At 48.2% G+C, this 20,489-nt stretch overlaps 1 protein-coding gene and 1 pseudogene across 1 annotated transcript; one reads left to right on the top strand and one right to left on the bottom strand.

Annotated features, from left to right (window-relative positions):
* Positions 1 to 247: 247 nt before the first annotated feature.
* On the bottom strand, positions 248 to 4,700 carry LOC136991821 (proto-oncogene Mas-like; annotated as a pseudogene).
* Positions 4,701 to 13,349: 8,649 nt separating this feature from the next.
* LOC136991820 (olfactory receptor 5V1-like) lies at positions 13,350 to 17,930 on the top strand. The gene is given in 3 exon segments (XM_067295270.1): positions 13,350 to 13,803; positions 13,806 to 14,053; positions 17,766 to 17,930. Coding segments are annotated over 3 exon segments (867 nt in total).
* The last annotated feature ends 2,559 nt before the right edge of the window (positions 17,931 to 20,489 follow it).

Genomic DNA, 20,489 nt, shown 5'->3' with positions numbered 1-20,489 from the left:
CCCCTTCCACAGGGGGAGACCACATAATGAGAAGAGGCACTGGAATGGTGGGGAGACAAGGATCGCTCTCACCCAGCTCCCTGGTCCCCAGCACAGCCCTGCTCGGAAGGGGCACATCACCAGCTGAGCTGCTCCCACCGCAGTGGAGATGCCCTGGCTCCGCTGGGGGCTGAGCACTGCTGCCCACCTCCCCTCAGTCCCCTCTGCAGGCTGCCCCACCCTCTCACACCTCCTCACCAGCAGGGATTTATACAGCAATCTCTGCAGCAGTGGCTCTGGGCACTTGGCTTCCTTCTCCACAAGTTGCTTTCTCTGCAAACGCTTGTCGGAAGGTGACTTTCCCAGAGCCATGGAGCCGGTGGTGACGGTTGCTCCTGGCCAGGAAGTGACTGACCGGGTTGGTGATGCTGTCCCAGAGAGATGAGCCAGGGATCATCAAAAATGGGAATTTACCAATGTTTGGCATGCAGCAGCACAAGGGCTTCATCCACTGATTCTAATCACATTCCCGGCATGAACATGTTGCCTCAGAGATTACATCTCGTGCAGTACAGAGGGCTGCAAATGAGCTTTTCTCTGCAAGAGATTCTTGTCTCACAGAATCTCATCCATCAGCCTTATGGAGACTGCATCTTTACTGCTCACTTGTCTTTCTTTCCTTCCCTTCCTTCCTTTCCTTTACTCCTTCTTTCTGAGGTGTTTGTTTCCTGGGGAAAGACGAAGATCTCGAGAGGCTGCACACACACTACACGTGCCGCAGGCCCTCCTCACCCGCCAGCACAGCAACACCATGGGAGAAGTGGGAAAGGCACCAAGACAGGAAAGAAGGGCAGGCGAAGGAGAGCACCACCTTCCCTGGCAGGGGCTGCTCTGCAGAGTGAGGGGCACATGCCCAGGCTGGGGAAGAGAAGACAAAGACCTCTGAGTGAGGGCTGCACACTTCTGTGGGAGGGGAAGAGGGAACACTTCTTCCCGGCTTCAAATTCGACGAGGACACGGCGTCAGAAAAAGACCTGATCTGGGGGAAGATTCGAAACACAGCTCTGGGGACTTTCTCATGTAGCTGGTCACTGCCCGTGGAAATCACAGCCGTGGGGTGCTGAGGGTGCCCGAAGTGTGCAAGAGGCCCAGACCCTGCCTGCCAAGCTCAAGGGAGAAAGACCCCGGGACATCTTCTTCACAGGGGTGTGTGTGCAGCCAAGGAGGTGCAAGGGGTGCAGAGCCTGGCAGACCACAAGAGACGGCCTGCAAACTGACCCCCAGCCGTGCTGCTGGGGCCGGGGCCTGCCTGCAGTGAGCCAGCCCAGCCGCTCACCTGCTCTTCACACCAGCAAAGGGGGGGCTGCAGTGGAGAACCCTGTGCTGGGGCAGCAGGGTGGGCAGAGGGAGCAGCTCTTGCAGCAGACGCTGCTCCCTGGGCCCGAGGGAGGTGACCGCTGACCAAATGCTGACCCAGCTGCATTTCTGCTTCCTGCTGGCAGGGTTCCCCTCCAGTTCTTGCTCAGCCTTTCACTTCAGCGCAGGGACAGCAGGAAGAGGCAATCCCCCTCTGGTGGTCCACCACCACCACCACCACCATGTGTTGGCATTGCCACTTTCACCCTGCCTGAAAACTTGTTTCCCCGAGTTGGCCAAAGCTCCACCAGAGCCTTCCTGTGAATGTGGCTCACTTCTCCTGAGCCAGAGAGCCCCAAGAAGACCACAAGGGCTTGTTTGCTGGCAGAAGAAAGCAAAAAGTTTTTTAGGTGAGGACCAGGACCGTGGCGGAGGTTGCAAAGGGGAATACAGGCAGTGCTTGGGGACCAAGTCCAGCAGAGCAGCACTATGCCAGGCTTGTGGCCCTGTCCTCACGCCACGCTCCCCCTGCACAGCAGCGCCTGACCCCCAGCTTTGGTCACCTCCCTGGCAGCAAGAGGGCCACCAGCCACGGCGTGGGGCTCTCCGTCTCCTCCCGGGCTGCCTGTGGAGATCAGCATCTTCACTCCTGCCTTGCCAGCAGGGATCTACACAGTGGTCTCCACAGCAGTGTCGCTGGGGCCTTGGCTGCCCTCCTCACATGTTGCTTTCTCTGCAAACACTCGGTAGAAGGTGACTTTCACAGAGTCCTGGAACCGGCGCTGACGGTAGCTCCCAACAAGGAAGTAAATGACAAGGTTGATGCTACTGTTCAGAGATGCCAGCAGGTAAGAAATGTAAGGGTAAAAATATATTTAAATCAATCATAGAATCTAGGAACATCACTGCAGTTAAAGGAAACCCAAAGGCAAAGAAGACGATCACATCATTGAGCAAGATCGCAACAAACAGTCTCCCAGGGTGACGCCTCTGTGAGCCATATCGAAGTCTGATGAGCAGGGTCAGGTTGGAAAGGAACGGGAAGAAAGAGAAAATGAAGAAATTCGCAATGCCTAGTTGTAGAAATATATGTCGACAGTTCATATTAAAGGGGGAATAACAACCCAGAAAAAACAAGCAAACAAAAAGTCCCAAAAGAAACCAGATAACCCCACCCACAATTCCTGACAAGCACTTTGGGCGATGCCCTCGGTACCAGATTGGGAATAAAACAGACGGACACCTCTCCATGCTCATTGCTGCCAGGAGATACATGCTGGTAAAGTACCACAAGAGAAACAGATCTATTGGGAGATATTTGGAAAAGATATAGTTATATAATGGAGAACAAGAGATTTCTATAACCATGTCTAGTGGTAATATAACAAGAAGAAAGCGGAGCAAAGACAAGTCGGTGATGGCCAGGTTCAGAATGTAGACGGTGAAGGGGCTCTTCTTCATGTGAAAGCCCAGGAATCACACAACCATCCCGTTCCCCCCTAGCCCACACAGAGACACTCGAAATTATCACCGCTCCGTAATCGCTTATGCACTGAGATTCTGCAGTCCTCTGAGAGTTTGTGTATCCTGTGGCCATGTAGCTCAGAGAAAGGGCTGTTGTGTTGGTGCCCACCATGATGAAGCCCTTGCTGTCGGTGTCGTCTTGTCCCTCTCCCCTCTCCCGCCACCTCCTAGGAGAGACAAGGAAGGAGAGAGGAGATAGGGGGCAGACGCTGCTCCCTGGCCCCGAGGGAGGTAACCGCTGACCAAATGCTGACCCAGCTGCATTTCTGCTTCCTGCTGGCAGGCCTCAGGAGAGAGGGAAAAGAAGGGCTTGGTATTACAGAGCTCTGGGTTTGCCAATTGCCTGTGCATAGGCACACAAAAGGAGCTGCGGCAACCAGGGTGACCAGACTTCCCTCAGTTAAGCTCCTTGCATTGGAGGTAAGCCACTAGAGTGGTGTGCCTTTACAGTTCCCTCTGCACCAGCAGAGTGACTTTGGAAAGCAGTGGTTTCTAAAATGAAGCACCACGTGCATTTCCCATGTGCAGTCTTTGTTCTCTTGCCTAGTCAACGATAGGAAGTGCCAGGACCACAGAGACTTTGCCTGAGTGCCAGGCAAAGCTGAGCAGTCCATCTGCTCCAGCAGATTCCTGTAGTGCACTGGTGTGCAGGATCTTAGCAAATTGCAGTCAGCTCCCGCAGGAAAGTAACTTGGCCCTGCCTGGGGGAGCTCAGTGGAGCCGGCTGGCAGGCAGCAGCGTAGGAACCCCGTGGCGCTGCCCACTGCCTGCAGGGGCACCGTGAACGCATAGTGCCAATCAAAGGGGAATCTGGACAGCCAAGGGAAAAATGCGGTGGACTTTGTGTGAGTAGCAAACATGTGCCGAGGCTGCAGGGAGTTTTGCTAGGGAAGATGGAAGAAGGGATCTGAATGCGTGGAGACAGATGCCACTTGCTCCCTGGAGGAACTTGGAAGGAAGTCTCATGTGCAGAGGCAGAGAGGCCAGGCAGGCAGCGTGCCCCACCTCTTCCTCGGTCAGATTGCTTGTGCCTGGCTGTGGCTTCACTGGATCAGAGCAGCAGCCTAAGAGAGCCCTGGAGTGATGGCCCACTGGGCAGTTGCTGGGTCGCTGGATCACAGAATCAGAGAACGGTTGAGATTGGAAGGGACCTCTGGAGATCATCTAGTCCAACCCCCCTGCTCAAGCAGGGTCACCTAGAGCACGTTGCACAGGATTGCGTCCAGGCGGGTTTTGAAAATCTCCAGAGAAGGAGACTCCACAACCTCTCTGGGCAACCTGTTCCAGTGCTCTGTCACCCTCACAGTGAAGAAGCTTTTCCTCATGTTCAGATGGAACTGTCTGTGTTTCAGTTTGTGCCTGTTGCCTTGCATCCTGTCACTGGGCACCACTGAAAAGAGTCTGTTCCCATCCTCTTGACACCCTCCCTTCAGATGCTTGTACGCATTGATAAGATCCCCTCTCACCCTTCTCTTCTCCAAGCTAAACAGGCCCAGCTCTCTCAGTCTTTCCTCCTAAGAGAGATGCTCCAGTCCCCTAATCATCTTTGTAGCCCTTCGCTGCACTTGCTTCAGTAGTGCCACATCCCTCTTGTACTGGGAAGCCCAGAACTGGACACAGTACTCCAGCTGTGGCCTCAGCAGGGCTGAGTAGAGGGGGAGGATCACCTCCCTCCACCTGCTGGCAACACTCTTCCTGATACACCCCAGCATACCATTGGCCTTCTTGGCCACAAGGGCACATTGCTGCCTCATGCTTAACCTCGTGTCCACCGGCACTCTCAGGTCCTTCTCCGCAGAGCTGCTCTCCAGCAGGTCAACCCCCAACCTGTCCTGGTGCATGGGGTTATTCCTCCCCAGGTGCAGGACCCTGCACTTGCCTTTGTTGAACTTCAGGAGGTTCCTCTCCGCCCACCTCTCCAGCCTGTCCAAGTCTCTCTGAATGGCAGCACAGCCCTCTGGCGTATCAGCCACTCCTCCCAGTTTTGTATCGTCAGCAAACTTGCTGAGGGTGCACTCTGTCCCTTCATCCAGGTCATTGATGAAGAAGTTGAACAGTACTGGAGCCAGTACTGACCCCTGGGGGACACCGCTAGCTACAGGCCTCCAACTAGACTCTGTGCCACTGATCACAACTCTCTGAGCTCTGCCATTCAGCCAGTTCTCAATCCACCTCACTGTCCACTCATCTAACCCACACTTCCTGAGCTTGTCTATGAGGATGCTATGGGAGACAGTGTCAAAAGCCTTGCTGAAGTCTAGGTAGACAACATCCACTGCTCTCCCCTCATCTACCCAGCCAGTCATTCCATCAGAGAAGGCTATCAGATTGGTTAGGCATGATTTCCCCTTGGTGAAGCCATGCTGACTACTCCTGATCACCTTCTTGTCCTCCACATGCTTGGAGATGGCTTCCAGGATGAGCTGCTCCATCACCTTTCCAGGGATGCAGGTGAGGCTGACTGGCCTGTAGTTCCCTGGGTCCTCCTTCTTGCCCTTTTTGAAGACTGGGGTGACATGGGCTTTCTTCCAGTCCTCAGGCACCTCTCCTGTCCTCCATGACCTTTCAAAGATGATGCAGAGTGGCTTAGCAATAATGTCCGCCAGCTCCCTCAGCACTCGTGGGTGCATCCCATTGGGGCCCATGGATTTATGGGTGTCAGATTTGCTTAAATGATCTCTAACCCCATCCTCCTCGACCAAGGGAAAGTCTTCCTTTCTCCAGACTTTCTCTCTTGCCTCCAGGGTCTGGGATTCCTGAGAGCTGGCCTGAGCAGTAAAGACTGAAGCAAAGGCGGCATTCAGTAACTCTGCCTTCTCTGCATCCTTCGTCACCAGGGCACCCACCCCATTCAGCAGTGGGCCCACATTTTCCCTAGTCTTCCTCTTACTGCTGATGTATTTGAAGAAGCCCTTCTTGTTGTCCTTGACATCTCTAGCCAGATTTAATTCCAAACGGGCCTTAGCCTTCCTCGTCGCATCCCTGCATACTCTGACAATGTTCCTATATTCCTCCCAAGTGGCCTCTCCCCCTTTCCACTTTCTGTAGACTTCCTTCTTCTGGTTGAGTTCTGCCAGGAGCTCCTTGCTCATCCACACAGGTCTCCTGCCTCCTTTGCTTGACTTCCTACTCATAGGGATGCACCGCTCTTGAGCCTGGAGGAAGTGGTGTTTGAATATTAACCGGCTCTCTTGAACACCCCTTCCTTCTAGGGCCCTCACCCATGGGATTCCTCCAGGTAGGTCCCTGAAGAGGCCAAAGTTTGCTCTCCTCAAGTCCAGGGTTGCGATCCTACTTGGTGCCCTGCTGCCTCCTCGCAGGATCCTGAACTCCACCATCTCATGGTCACTGCAGCCAAGGCAGCCCCCGACCTTCACATCTTCCATCAGTCCTTCTTTGTTTGTTAGTACGAGGTCCAGCAGCACACCTCTCCTCGTTGGCTCCTCTACCACCTGTGTCAAGAAGTTGTCACCAATGCTCTGCAGGAACCTCCAGGACTGTTTGTGCCTAGCTGTGTTGTCTTTCCAGCAGATATCGGGGTGGTTGAAATCCCCCATGAGAACCAGGGCCTGGGATCGTGAAGCTACTTCCAGCTGTCTGTAGAAAGCCTCATCGACTTCCTCTTCCTGATCAGGTGGCCTGTAGTAAACACCCAGAACAGTGTCACCTCTGTTAGCCTGCCCTTTGATCCTTACCCATAAGCTCTCGACTCGCTCTTCATCCACCCCTAGGCACAGCTCAATACATTCCAGTTGCTCTCTCACATAAAGAGCAACTCCACCACCTCGCTTTCCTGGCCTGTCTTTCCTAAAAAGCACGTAGCCATCCATGACAGCACTCCAGTCATGCGAGCTATCCCACCATGTCTCTGTAATGGCAATGAGATCATGGCCCTGCGACCGCACACATATCTCTAGTTCTTCCTGTTTGTTCCCCATGCTGCGTGCATTGGTGTACAGGCATTTCAGGGAGGTGATCGAGCATGCAGGTTTCCCAGGAGGGGTAAAAGAGGGTCCTCCATAGCCACATCCCATGTGCACTTCCCTGGCTGCATTCACCTGCTGGAGGCATCCTGACTTGAGCAGTCTTTTGCCAACTACCCTGTCACTATAACTCTCCCCTTCCCCCATCTTTCCTAGTTTAAAGCCCTCCTTACCACGTTGGCCAACCTGTTGGCAAAGACCCGCGTGCCCCGCCTCGTGAGGTGGATCCCATCTCTCGCCATCAGCTGTTGATCTTCAAAAGGGTCCCATGGTTGTAGAAACCAAAACCCTGTTGCCAACACCAGCGGCGCAGCCAGTTGTTAGCTTGGAAAGTCCATCTCCTCCTCTCATCCACCCCCCTCACTGGCAGGATTGAGGAGAAGATGACCTGCGCTCCCAGACCCTTGACTACCATCCCCAGAGCTCTGAAGTCCTGTTTGATGGTCTCCAGTTTGCCCTCGGTGTCATTAGTGCCCACATGGAAGAGCAGCAGCGGGTAATAGTCTGAAGTGTGGACAAGCCTTGGCAGTCTTCCTATGACATCTCATATGCAAGCCCCTGGCAGACAACAAACCTCTCTAGACATGAGGTCAGGTAGGCAGATAGGTGCCTCTGTCCCCTGCAGCAGGGAGTCCCCCACAACAATCACCTACTGCTTCTTCCAGGTGTTCCTGCAAGGCACAGGGACTGTTGTCCCAGTTACTTCCCTTGCAACCATGCCCATCTCCTCCTCATCCTGGAGGGCACTAAATCTGTTCTTCAAATGCAAAACCTCAGGAGGAGTAGGAGCCTTTCTCCTCCTACGAGCAGTGACCAGCTTCCAGCCGCTTTCTGCAGTGTTATGATGTACTGTTTCACACAGCACAGAGCCCTCCGGCAACTCCACTGCTGTGGGGGCTTGAGACTCCTGAAGCTGTACAGTCTCCGAGAATACCCTATCTCTTGCTCATCTTCTCGGATGCTACACAGCCTACTGATTTCTTCCCGTAACTCCTTTACCTGACAACGTAACCTCATCAACAACAGTACACCTCCTGCAGGAGAGCTGACTGCCAGCCCAGGCCTCCCGGAGAGGCCCCAAGCACTCCCTTGCAGCCTGAGACCTGTAGAGCTGCATCTATTGTCAGAGGGTCTGTCTGGGTCCCAGCCTCTGACACAGCCAACACAGCAACTCCAACAGCCACTGGGGAATGTGCTCTGCGGCGTGTCATGACCACGCTTGAAGCGTACACTGGAGGGATCAGAAACAAAGGTGCCTTCTTGCACCCTGCTGCACAAACTGCTGCATCTGTTCACTGCCTCCGGGAGCTGTGCTCTAGGCCTGGCTCTTATATAGGCCTCTCCCTAGCACTGACTCACAGGGTGCTTGACCTGCCGTAATCAGGGGCCACCTGGATCAAAGGCCCCAACTCCCTCTGGTAAGGGGCAACCAAGAGAGCTCATCAGCTACTCCTAGCTAGAGCTTCTCCCAGAAGAAGTTAAGGCCTCCTGCAGTTGTCCTTGCCTAGCTTCCCCTTTCCTGTTCGCAGCAATCACCTTCTAGTTCCTCGGGAGTCCTCAGAAAGCCCACAACTTCCAACAAAACCCTCAAGTTCTAGTCAGAGCCCAAACACTGCTGCGCAAACTGCTGCATCTGTTCACTGCCTCTGTTAGCTCATCCTCTAAGGGTATCTTTGTTGTCATTGATTACAGGACATGCCCATCTCATTCCCTGCCCTTGGTACTTTTTACTAGTGAAACTGATGACATAAGTATCCTAGCAAATTCAGTGAACCCTCGTCATGCCTGCCCCTATCAACTCTCCAGAAAGCCCAAGTCCCTTAGATTTAGATCATTAACTTCCAGATAACTATAGCAAAAGAAGAGTAATTCCACCTGGCATGAGTAATTCCCTAGCCCATGAGACTAAGGGACAGGGTAAGAAATAAGAAGTACAAAATAGCTGCACAGTAATTGCATGGTGCAAAGAAAGCCTCAGCAGCCTCAAACTCACCGCTGCTCCTGTTACTGCCTCTCTTTCTTCTCAGCTTGGCATCTCTATCTTCCTTGCTTTTTTGCACCCGATTTATCAGCCAGAGCTCAAGGGTAAGGAATAAGATCAATTGAGCACAATTAACAAAGCTTTAGACTGCAAACTTCAATATAAATTCTTTTAATAATAATAAGACCATATTCACGTAAATAGCAGTACAGTGTAAGATATCAGAGGAATCAGTTCTGCTTATCTGACTCTGAAGAGCTGCAGTGCAACTCTGTGGAGTTTAAGCATTAAGTATGCCATCTGAATGTGAATCCACCTCTGTTATTAATTATGACCAAACTTGATAATTCTTCCTCTAATTAAAATGCACAGTCCTGATACACAGTTAGCTGGTTTTTCCACAGAAGACTCCTGTTGTCTCTAATAACACATCTACCCTTGGACTCGTGTCCTTTGTTAGATAACCTCTTTGTCTCATGGACCATCTAGTTTCAGGCAGCCTGCTCATCTGCGGAGTGGATATTTTTCTGTGATAACCTGTTCATCTGTGGACCATCCAGTCTCAGATTATGTGTCCATCCATTGGGGTAAATTTTTCTTCAAATGCAGGAGACCTTTACTTGCAGTCCTTCCTAAGAATAGGGAAAAATGGTCTTACACCCATTTGTCTAATAACTCTGTGTATTGAGGCAGTGTTATAGCAGGTTCCGTTTCCTTCTCTGTGCTGCTTTCATGGCCAAAGCAACTGAGACTGAAGTCTTTCTCTACTGAAGCCAGTGGCTTTTTGTTCTCTACGGGCCAGCTCCCTGAGTCAGATGGAATGTGATCCAAAACCAGAACTCAGGGCAGCATTAAGCTGTCGCCTGAGATACAAAATGCTCTGAGGATGATCTTGTTGTAACATTCTAGTTCCACATTGTCCTGAAATGATGTTTTGCTAAATTTCTTTCCAAAATGTTGAAAAGATTTGGATTTATTCCACTCTTGGTAATACCCAGCACTGTGAGAAATAAGGAGATCTGAACAGGCTTTCATCTGTATGTATAGACATCTGGAGATCAAAGGTCTATAGGCAAATCTGGTAAATAATCCAGTCCTTACTGAAGGAAAGGAAAAAAAAAAAAAGGTCTCAGAAGCAATTACATAGCAACTGGATCATACAAGAACTTCCCAAATGAACACAGATGTTACTTCCCGGTTGAGAAAGCAAGCAACTCCACCTGTGTTGAAATCCAGTGTTATAGCAGGCAGCATTAAGCAGTGGGGGTAAGAAAATGAATGGCCATCCTTCATAACGAAGAAACTGGAGATGGGAAATAGATCTTTCAGCCACTAATTTCTAAGGCCAGGAAAATGCAAATTTCATACTATCCAGGGTAACTAGTAAATTCCCTTCTACGCAATGTAAGAGTCAGAAAAAAGATAAAGAGAAGTACTTTTTTTTTTGAAATTGATCTTAGTATGTAATATGGCTCAAATATCTTTCTCAGCTCCAATATTTCAGGATACATGAGAAAGTAACTGGGTTATAATTACACTCACTGACTTGGATTCCCCAGTTTGAAGGACAAGATGTGAGGTTTTTGCTGTCTGCACTTTGGCTGTCTCTGATGCAAGATATATGATCTCAGAAGTAATCGACTTCACCTAAGCTGTTCATCTCATGTTCTTCATAGTTTACAAAGAAGATTCATGGATCCCGAAGTGTGAAGATGTCTCTTCTAAGAAAAGATGAACAGTGCCCAAGAAGTGTCCCCCCCCCTTCTTTTTTTTTTTTTAACACCTTAAAGGAAGATTAGATTGACGAGGTCAGATGGACTCAAATCTTCTGCAGAGGTTTAAATTTGGGTAAGATAAATCCATGTGCTCACCTATGACTGGAATAAGCTGGGACAGCCTTTTGCTCAAGCCTATGACTAGATGCATAGTCAACCATTTGAAAAGAGCATGTCAGATATTTTTGTGCCACAACACAAAGATATGATGCAATACAATGTTGTTCAGTACAATATAATACAAGATAATACATTAAAACAAGTAGCAGCAGTAAACAGTAAGTATCACCTATTTACAAAATAGAAGCTCTCCAAATGATGTATATATATATAACTGATGATATTATCAATAAACGTTGGAAAACGGAAACTTTCTCAACCATCTTACTTATTTAGAATCCTCCTTTTCAAACAAATAGATAGGGTCCAAAAACTTTCTCGGCTCTAACATGCTATGATCGTGCTTTGCCACCAGATGGCGAAGGCATAAACCTGAGTGTGTATAAATGTGTATACACTGGGGCTGATATTTTCCGGTATTTGTTGAATTTTCTTTAGCCATAGTAGGGCACTATTTAAAAAAAAAAAAAAAACAACAAAAAAAACCCTTTTCTGAAAATTGTCATAATTCTCCTGCACAAGTTAATTATGAAAAATCATACAAGGGGACATCCATAGGTAAAGGAGGAAGTGACACAATCCAGTATTACATCTGGGGAGGCAGCACAAGTATTTTGGGAAGCAGAGTGAAGGGAAGACAATAGGATTTTCTTCTGTGAGGTGAACTGAATAGTTGTGAAACTTCCACCTTGAAGTAATTAAGTTACTGTGCTCCTTCAGCAAATGATCCATTATGAATGTATTAATTATGTCACCAAATACCTCAAAAGTTCAACATCTGGCAACAAGAGAAATACAGGGAGTTACATTATCTGTTTGTGTTAGAGTAACTGACTCTTAGGATTCCATTCATCTCGCCTAAATTCAGGCATCCTACTGAAGTGCTGGTGCCTGGGTGGTTTGAGATCTCTCAGTAGAGATAAACGGGAGAAACTAGGGAGGATTGTGGGTGAAAACGCTCATGTCATCTACCAGTAAGCATGTAGAAGCTTTGTCTGAATCTAATCTAGTCATCTAAACCCCCTCTGGACTCAATGGAGAGAGACAGGCAGTTCCTGGAGATGATTCAACCCGTCCTAAGGAAGAAGGGCTCTGTGAAGATGCTAACTTCTTTCTCTCTGATGAACACAGAGGAAGCCTGATTAGCTTTAAATAGGTCACTTGCATACAGCTAAAGCTCAGCAAGGAAGTCTTCCTGTATGTTTTCCCCAAGTGTTTCACCCCTATGAGCATTTGAAAGAGTAATCATGGAGACCGGTCTCCTGGATTGCTGTGGTATGGAAATACGGTGTGATGGCATGGCGCAGAACTGCAGGCTTGGGAGGGTAAGGCTGGTGGATTTCCAGGGCAGGATTTTTTTTTTTTTTTTCTTAACACATGCACATGCAATTTCATACATGCTTTCTCCATGCCATGTTGATTAGGCTCAATGCATCCCAGATTTCGGGATGTGCAGAGTTTACCGTGCACATAAAGACAGTCAGAAGAGCACACGGTGCAGCTCAGTGTGATATTTCAGAGAATGTGAAATGCATCTCCTGGACATAGCTGTGCAGTAGATCCAGACCCATCATGGATCTTGAGCACATGCCACATGTCTATGCAGTAGATGGGATTCATCTCCCTGCACTTAAGCTATTTAAAAGTTAGGTGACTGAATCTAATCTAGTTGTCTAAGCTGCCTTTGTAGTAAAGGAAGGAGACAGGCCATTCACGAAGATAATTCATCATCTCTCTCTTGCAAACTCATCTTACAGGGAAGTGGGATACTTTCCATTTCCACTAATTTTCTGCTGGTGTTTTAAATGCTATTTTAAATTTGCCCTCACTCCCACACCCGCAGAAAGAGAAGGAAGGTCAGAAGCATTGGGGGAGTCATTGATATTCCTGGTGGAGGCTGCTCTCCAAAGATCTCCCATCTTTGGGCAAATAGTGTTCCTGCTCAATGGTGAATTCCTACTTCTCTAATCTTCCTTTTGCGAGAGAGAGCAATGTTGAAACATTGAAATGTCTTCTGGGTCAATTATGCTAAATTTCAATTGAGAAAAATCAAAATGCTTCATTTTGATCATTTTGAATCATTCAATTTCAATAAAGAAATTATTAGATATTTCAGAATGTATATCATAGACATTGTGGTGCAGTCATATAATATGTAATAATAGAGTGTATTTTAAATTAAATGAAACTGGACAAGAAAGTAGGTATGAAAAATGCTTTGGAAACTGGAAGTGCTTCTCCATCTCAAATGTAACCATGGATCAAAGTCAAACTATACCAGCTGGCTAGCTGGGCAGTTGGTTTAAAAGGAAGTGCTAAAAACCTGGGAATAGGAGCACTTACAGAGATGATTTATTTATTTATTTGTTTTTCCTTGGGAGATGTTGTGCTGGAAGTGGGAAGGGGACCTGTGGGAAGATGGAGGCACTGTGGGATGTGTGGAGGAACACCGGGGCTTTTAAGGTAGTGGTAATTCTGCACGTGTGTCCATCGCATGCATCTCTAAGCACATGAGGTTTATTAACTGGAAATAACTGAGTATGTAATTACCTCACAGGAACAGCTTTTGGGAAAGAGGTCTTCAGATATGCGTGGGGGTTTGAGAACAAGGTAATTTCATTCACTGGCTGCATGCTCCAGCTGTTCTTCCTCATTGGTGTTGTAGGCACAGAGATTTTCCTCCTGGCTGTGATGGCATGTGACTGTCATGTTGCAATATGTCATCCACTGCATTACATGAATATTGTGAGTATGAAACTGTGTGCTCACCAAGCCACTGGCACCTGGATAGCAGGATTTTTGAATTCTCTGTTACACACATCTTTCGTTTTTACACTCCTTTTCTGTGATTCCAATAAAGTTGACCAATATTACTGTGATATTCCCCCTGTGCTGGCCCTCTCCTGCTCTCCTGCTTACACCAGGGACCTGGTAATTCTCACAGTTGCTGGGGTCCTTGGAGGCAGCGCCCTTCTGGTCACGCTGATCTCATATGCCTCTGTCCTCTTGACTGTCCTGTGCAAGAACTCTGCTGAGGGCAGGCACACCGCTTTCTCCACTTGTGGTTCTCACTTCAGAGTGGTATGCGTTTCTACGGGACCACCATTTGCACGTATGTACGGACTTCCTCCAGCTACTCACCCAATCAGGATAGGATCATTTCCATGCTCTATGGGATCTTCACTCCCCTACTAAACCCTCTAATCTACCGTCTGAGGAATAAAGAAGTTAAATGTACCCTAAGAAGAATGGCCAGCCAGGCAAGAACTGCTTTAACAAGACGAGAACATCTCTCCCAGTCCCTGGCTGCCTCTGGAGGCCAAGCAACTGGGCAGGTACTGCAATTCATGATTTCTCCCGGTCAGGTGAAGGACTCATCTCCTCTAACTTGAGCCATCTAAAACTTAGATGTCAAGATCAAAACTCCTTGCCTGCGCTTCCTCTACAGTTGAAAGGTGTGCACCTCTAGAAGCTCAAATGGATGGCATGACTTAGCTCATTATCCTAGGAGGAGGTGACCTATCATTTGCTGATAGGCTGACAGTTTTTCTCCACTGAGCACAGAGGAAGCTTAGATACATAGACCTTACAGAGCATGAATGGCAGGAAGGGATGCTGTAGGCACACTTAAACATACACATCCTTCTGTACTAAAGCAGCTTATAGCGCTGGGGCACCTTTTTGTCCATATTACTCCTCTGAGAGAGAATGTGAGCACATCTTCTGTGCAAGATTCGCTGGAAGGAAAGCTCCTTTGCCATCACTTAAGGTCATAAATCTGGGTGTGTTTTCACCAGGCATGCCAAGAATGCAGCAGCAATACCCGCAGTGTGAATAGGCACACCAGGCCACGGTTTGCACCATGCATCCCAAAATCAGTCTGCCAGGGTGGAAATCAGCTCCCATCAATTGAGAGCTGAACTGTGCTGAAGTCTACACATAAGCTAGTTTTCTAAGACTGCTTCTCTGGCCTGTGCAGAGGCAAGAAGACTTTGCAGCCACAGGGGTTCTGTGAACATTTCATGGCATGCCTGAGCCTTTCTCAGTGTTGGCAGTACTGAAGGTAGGTTTACAGAGTGTGCTTTAGGTCTGTGCAAGTCCCTAACAGGAAACAACGTTTCCTTCCAGGCAGAAGTGAAGATGTGGCTGACAAAGAGGTGGAAATGGATTCACGAAGAATCACAGAATCACAGAAGAGTCGAGGTTGTTAAGGGACCCCCGGAAATCATCTGGTCTAACCTCCCTGCTCAGATAGGGTCAGCTAGGGCAGGATGCCCAGGACCATGTCCAGTTGGCTTTTGAATATCTCCAAGGACAAGAGACTCCGCAACCTCTCTGGACAACCTGTTCTAGTGTTCAGCCACCCTTGCAGAGAAGTGTTTTCTTAAGTTCAAATGAACTTCCCCGAGTTCCAGTTTGTGCCCATTGCCTGTTTTCCTGTCACTGGGCACCACTGAGAGAGTCTGGCTCCATCTTCTTCATACCTTCCCATCAGATATTTATAACCCCCACCACGAGCCTTCTCTTCTCTAGGCTAAACAGTCCTCTGCCTCCCTTTGTAACAGAGATGCTCCAGTGCCTTAATCAGTTCATGGCCCTTCGCTGGACTTGCTCCCGTAGAGGCAGAGTGCTGTGCAGACTCCTGTGTGTGTGTGTGTGTGTGTGTGTGTTGTGGCTATAAATCTGGGCGCATCTTAACTATGCTTCTGTACTGGGATGATGAACACTCGTGGCTGGAGATAGACCTCAAGTTTGTTAAAGCACTATGGCATGGCATTCCAGCTGGGGTGCCTGGTGCAAAATAATTGATAGGACTTTGTGGTTTGCACACTGCTCTGTACTGAAACCAAGTGTCAAGGATGTGTTTCTTAGGGGCCTTTTATTGTGGTTGCTGCCTTTCTGTAAAGGCCAAGCTAATGTCCGTTTCCTGCTGGAACTCAGCTCTCAGTGCTAATGAATGTACATTCTTAACAGTAAACCAGTGAAAGTATGAAAGTATTTTAAGTTTTGTTCACCCTCAGCTGTGGGTCATCATGTTGACAATGGGTTCATAATGCATTTTCTGATTTTTTTTAAAAGTATATTTCAACAACTTTAAAAATAGCATGGTTGTCCGTTCCTATCCCAAACCATTTAAATTCCAAAGTCAAGCTTTAAGAAGTTGGTAAATGCCTCCATGAATTTTTCATGAACCTTTTTTTTTTTTTTTGGGGGGGGGGGGGGAGGGCTGCCTCTGTTCTCTGTTCTCATGTTGACTTCACAGCAGAGTTGTTATGGATGGGATTGATGTGAAATGGTGCAGATGAGGCGTCTGTACCAGGGCTTTCTGTGCAGTTCCCTGTGCAGCAGGTGAACAGAAATCAAGAAATCGGCATTCATCCCATCCCAAAGTAAATATTTCTCCTACGCCAGATGAACTGCACCATCATAGTACCTTTTCTCTCAGCTGAAAAAGAGCCTTGGAACCGTGCACAGATGTGTAATTTCAGTGTCTGAATTAGGCAATTCCTACATATATAGCTAAATAAAAAGCAGCAGGGCATTGTCTCCAGAACTGGTCTGGTATGACTGTCACTATTTAAATAATACAGAGCCTATCACAGTGTTGGCATGCACCAAATCTATGTCCGACTATCTCTTTTCCTCCCCCCTCTATCCTCAAGACAATGACAGGATACAGTGCCGGGTGACTGCTCATTAATAGTCTGCCCATGGCTAACCCCTCTTGAAGTGGTAAATGGGAGAAGAGAACTGATCCATTTGGATGTGAGCCATGCTATACTCGCATAGTTTTGGGGAAATGAATCACCATCTAAACGTTCTTCTATCTCTCTAGTTTAGATGGAAACACCCAAATCAGAGTCAATATATTCCACTCCTCAGGCTGACAGTGCAAACAAAATGCATAACGTAAAATACTGAAAAATCTCCAGTGGCAGCTAAGCACACTGCAGGGGGCTTTCAAAACATCCTGAGGATGCTATCAGCCCACAGAAAAAAATTTTCCATCTGTGCCTCCCACCTGACAGCAGTCAGCATGCTATACGCAACAGCCAGTTGCATTTATGTTCAACCTCAGTGCAACAGCTCACAATGGCAAGGCAAAATTGGAGCAGTATTTTATATGATGTCATCCCCACGCTAAATCTCTTGATCCATGGCCTGAGAAACAAAGCTGTAAAGGATGCCCTGATATCAGCTGTCACTGTCCACCCATCTAGCCTGAACTTCATCAGTTTCTCTAGGAGGATGTCATGAGAGACTGTGTCAAAAGCCTTGTTACAACTGAGATAAACAAGTACCTCTCCTCTCCCCTCACCCGCCAAGCCAATCATCTCCTCAGAGCAGGCTGCCAGCTTTGTTAAGCAGAGTTTTCCCTTCATAAAGCCATCCTGTCTACCTCCAGCCTATCACCTTTCCTTCACATGTCTGGAAATGATGTCCAGGATTAGTTGCTCCATCGCCATCCAAGGGATTGGGGTGAGGCTGACTGGCTTGTAGTTCCCTGAATCCTCCTCCTTGCCCTTCTTGAAGGTAGCAGGGGCATTTGCTCTCTTGCAGTCCTTGGGAATCTCTCCTGTACACTTCCTTTTTAGGTTTGAGGTCAGTCAGGAGCTCCTTGTTCATCCACATAGGCCTCTTGCTACCTTTGCTTGATTTCCTGCTTGTTGGAATGGACCATTCTTGAGCTTGGAGGAGGTGATCCTTGAATATCAGCCAGCTGTCTTGGACCCCTCTTCCCTCCAGGACCATATCATATGGAATCCTTCCTGAGCAGGCCAAATTCTCTTCTCCTGAAGCCCAGGGTTATGATGCTGCTTTTTGCCCTCTGCTCCCTCCTCACAGGATCCTCAGCTTCACCATTTTGTGGTCACTGCAGCTAAGACTGCCCCCGACTTCCACATCTCCAATCAGTCCTTCCTTGTTTGTATGTATGAGATCCAGAGCCCCTCTCCTCCTCAGCTCCTTGATCACCTGTGTTAGAAAATTGTCATCAATGCACTCCATAAACTCCCTGGATTTCTTGCGCCCTACTCTGTTGTCCAGCCCGCCGATATCAGGGTGGTTGAAGCTCGTAGGACCAGGGCCTACGGACATAAACTTCATTCCAGTTCTCTGAAGAATGCCTCCCTATTCCTGAAGGGACTGTCTACAGCAGACACCCATTACATGGTCACCCATGCTGGTCTGCCCCCCAGTCCTGACCCATGAGCTCTCAGCTGGTCCCCCGCCTGTCCCCAGGGAGAGCTCCATGCATTCCAGCTGCTCATTCCAGTATTTCTCTTCTCTTCACACTTGAAACAGATTGCATTTTAAACAAGAGCCTGAATTTTGTCAAATTTAACTTGATGGCTTCAAGGAAATACTTCAGCTGCTGCCTTGTAGATCATATCCATTTAACTTCATCTGCAACATCTAAGTTGATTGTAGAGAGGGGCACACTATTTCTGTGCTCATCCTGCACCACAGGTGTCTGCCTCCTGACAATATAGAGAAAGAAGATTGAAATCAATATTCAGAGATATTACATCCCCGCTGTTGAAGGGACCATGACTGTACTTACCAACAGTTTGTGCCATTAGGGACAAATTCAAAAGACTCTTTTGCTCTTCCCATGAGTCTGAACAATAGCGTACTAAGCCGTCACAGCAGAAAAGTCTGGCAGGTGACCGTTCTACAAGTCAGCTGGTGACCACTGTTCAAATAGCCTACATAAGACTTTCTCCAGGAAAGCAAAGGTTCGTCCATGTCAAAACCATTGTGCTACAGAGCCTCCCACAGAGTTCAGTGTCCTGACCTACAGTAAAGGTGGGACTCACTTCCCTAAATGCAAGTTTTAAATGGCATACAAGATGACCCAAGGTATCTATTCAGGTCCCTAGCTTCTGCTCCAGGAAAGGTACAGACAACTCAGTCATGTTGAATTTCTGGCCAAAAAGACCAGGCATCTTATACGGCTAACTAGGAAAAGAATTACTTATTAAGAGCAGAACAGGTAGATGTTTCCATAGTATTTCCTGCAATTCTTGAACTACGACAGCAGAAACTGCTTTCCAAAAGTAGTCATTTATTCCAAAGTCATCTGACAAATCGGCAGACATACATCACCACAAAGTGCCAGTCAGTCTAGACTTTAAACATGCACACACAAAAAGCCATATAGACTGGATCACCCTTCTAGGGTTTGTTAACTGCTCTGCAAGGTTCCAGAAATTACTAGAGATTACGGGGGGCTGTGGAGGTCTAGCATGAGGAGGAGCAGGCATACTGAGTTTGCTTGTAAATCCAGGGATTCTGGTTGCTGAAAACGGGACTCTGAGACCAGTGGCTTGCTCAGGAAGCATTTCCCTTCTGACTCCCCATCAGCTTTTTGTATATTGGCTATTGTATCTATTAGGAGAGGAGCAATAAACCATCAGCACCAGTCTGAGGGCTGACATATATATACTCAGTGGGTCAGCATTAATACGACGCCTACAGATGCCTGGATAGAAGAGGGGACCAACTGGCTCAGCAAAGATGACATCCAAAGTGTAGATATGAGAGCGGTTAGTCATGTTATAAAAGGAGACTTTTCCAGCTTCATAGTCAAGGAAGACCCCAACCCACCTGGGTTTGACACTAAGCAGCAGTGGGGTGAAGGGGGTGGTCATGGCCACATATTTTTCACTCCATAGACGCACCCTCCAGTAGCCCATCTCCTGCTTGGGGTCCTCTACATGGCAGCTGGCAGACTCATAACAGACACCCAGGGCCCAGTGGGTTTTGTTTCCTACTTCAGCCTCCCAGTAGTGGCAGCCTGATGAGTAGGCAGATGATCCCAGCACACAGGGGTGAGTAGTGAAACACCGAGAGCTGTGTGGCAGCTCCTGGGGCATGTCAGTGAAATAAACACTCTTGAGATTCTCCGAGAGCACCACACTGGCATGAGCTGTCTGAGGGTCCAGAGAAACATCTCCTCTGGCAGAGCAGAGACTATGAGAAAGCAGGGAAAACCAAGGGGGAGGGAGCAATGGATTCACACACCTCACCCCAGAAGAATCAGCTGGAGAAGAGCAATTACACAGCCATTCGCCCATTCACCACAAGGCAGCTGGGCATCTGTCAACCCTCCATGCCCCATCTCCTCACCATACCACATGCTTGAATTGCCTTCTCTGAGTCCCTACCCCAAACTGTCTTAGATCTATGCTATGCCACCTTTCTCCAATAGTCTACACTGTCATCTGTTTCCTCTCTCAAGCACCCCACTCTAGACCCCTTATTCAGGCAGGCACCAACAATACTGGGACCAAGGGTCACTTCTGCACTTTGGCAGAGTGACAGGGGTGCTGTTGAGCACCTGCACTGTTATAATGGGCTTTCTCCGCAAAGGGGCCCACAAATGAGCCCTCAAACCCGTTCATTGGGTTCACCAACAAGACAACCGCTTAAATGCAAAGAGTCAAGTCTAGTCACTTCAACATTTTAAACCAGGCCTAGACATACAGGTGAATTCACGGCCAAACAGAAGACACTTTTCAGAGCCAAGGACTGGACTCAAGTCCCAGACCTAGGTCTCTGTATAGCTCGATTACCAGGGTACTTCTTCAGCATCTTCTTAAGCTGAAATAATGGCCCAGGGAAATAGGCCATTGCCCTCTTCAGCTCAGGAGGGACAGAAGGTAGCTGCAGGTTCTTAAGTGTTTCATGCCTAAGGAAAGAAGTGACCTCATCTAGTAATCAAATCAGTCATAGTGTCTAGAAGATGCCATTCCCTAGTACAAAACA

Source organism: Apteryx mantelli, chromosome 4 (assembly GCF_036417845.1).
Source record: "Apteryx mantelli isolate bAptMan1 chromosome 4, bAptMan1.hap1, whole genome shotgun sequence".
NCBI classification, from domain to species: Eukaryota; Metazoa; Chordata; class Aves; order Apterygiformes; family Apterygidae; genus Apteryx; species Apteryx mantelli.
This window is presented reverse-complemented; position numbering and strand designations above follow the sequence as displayed.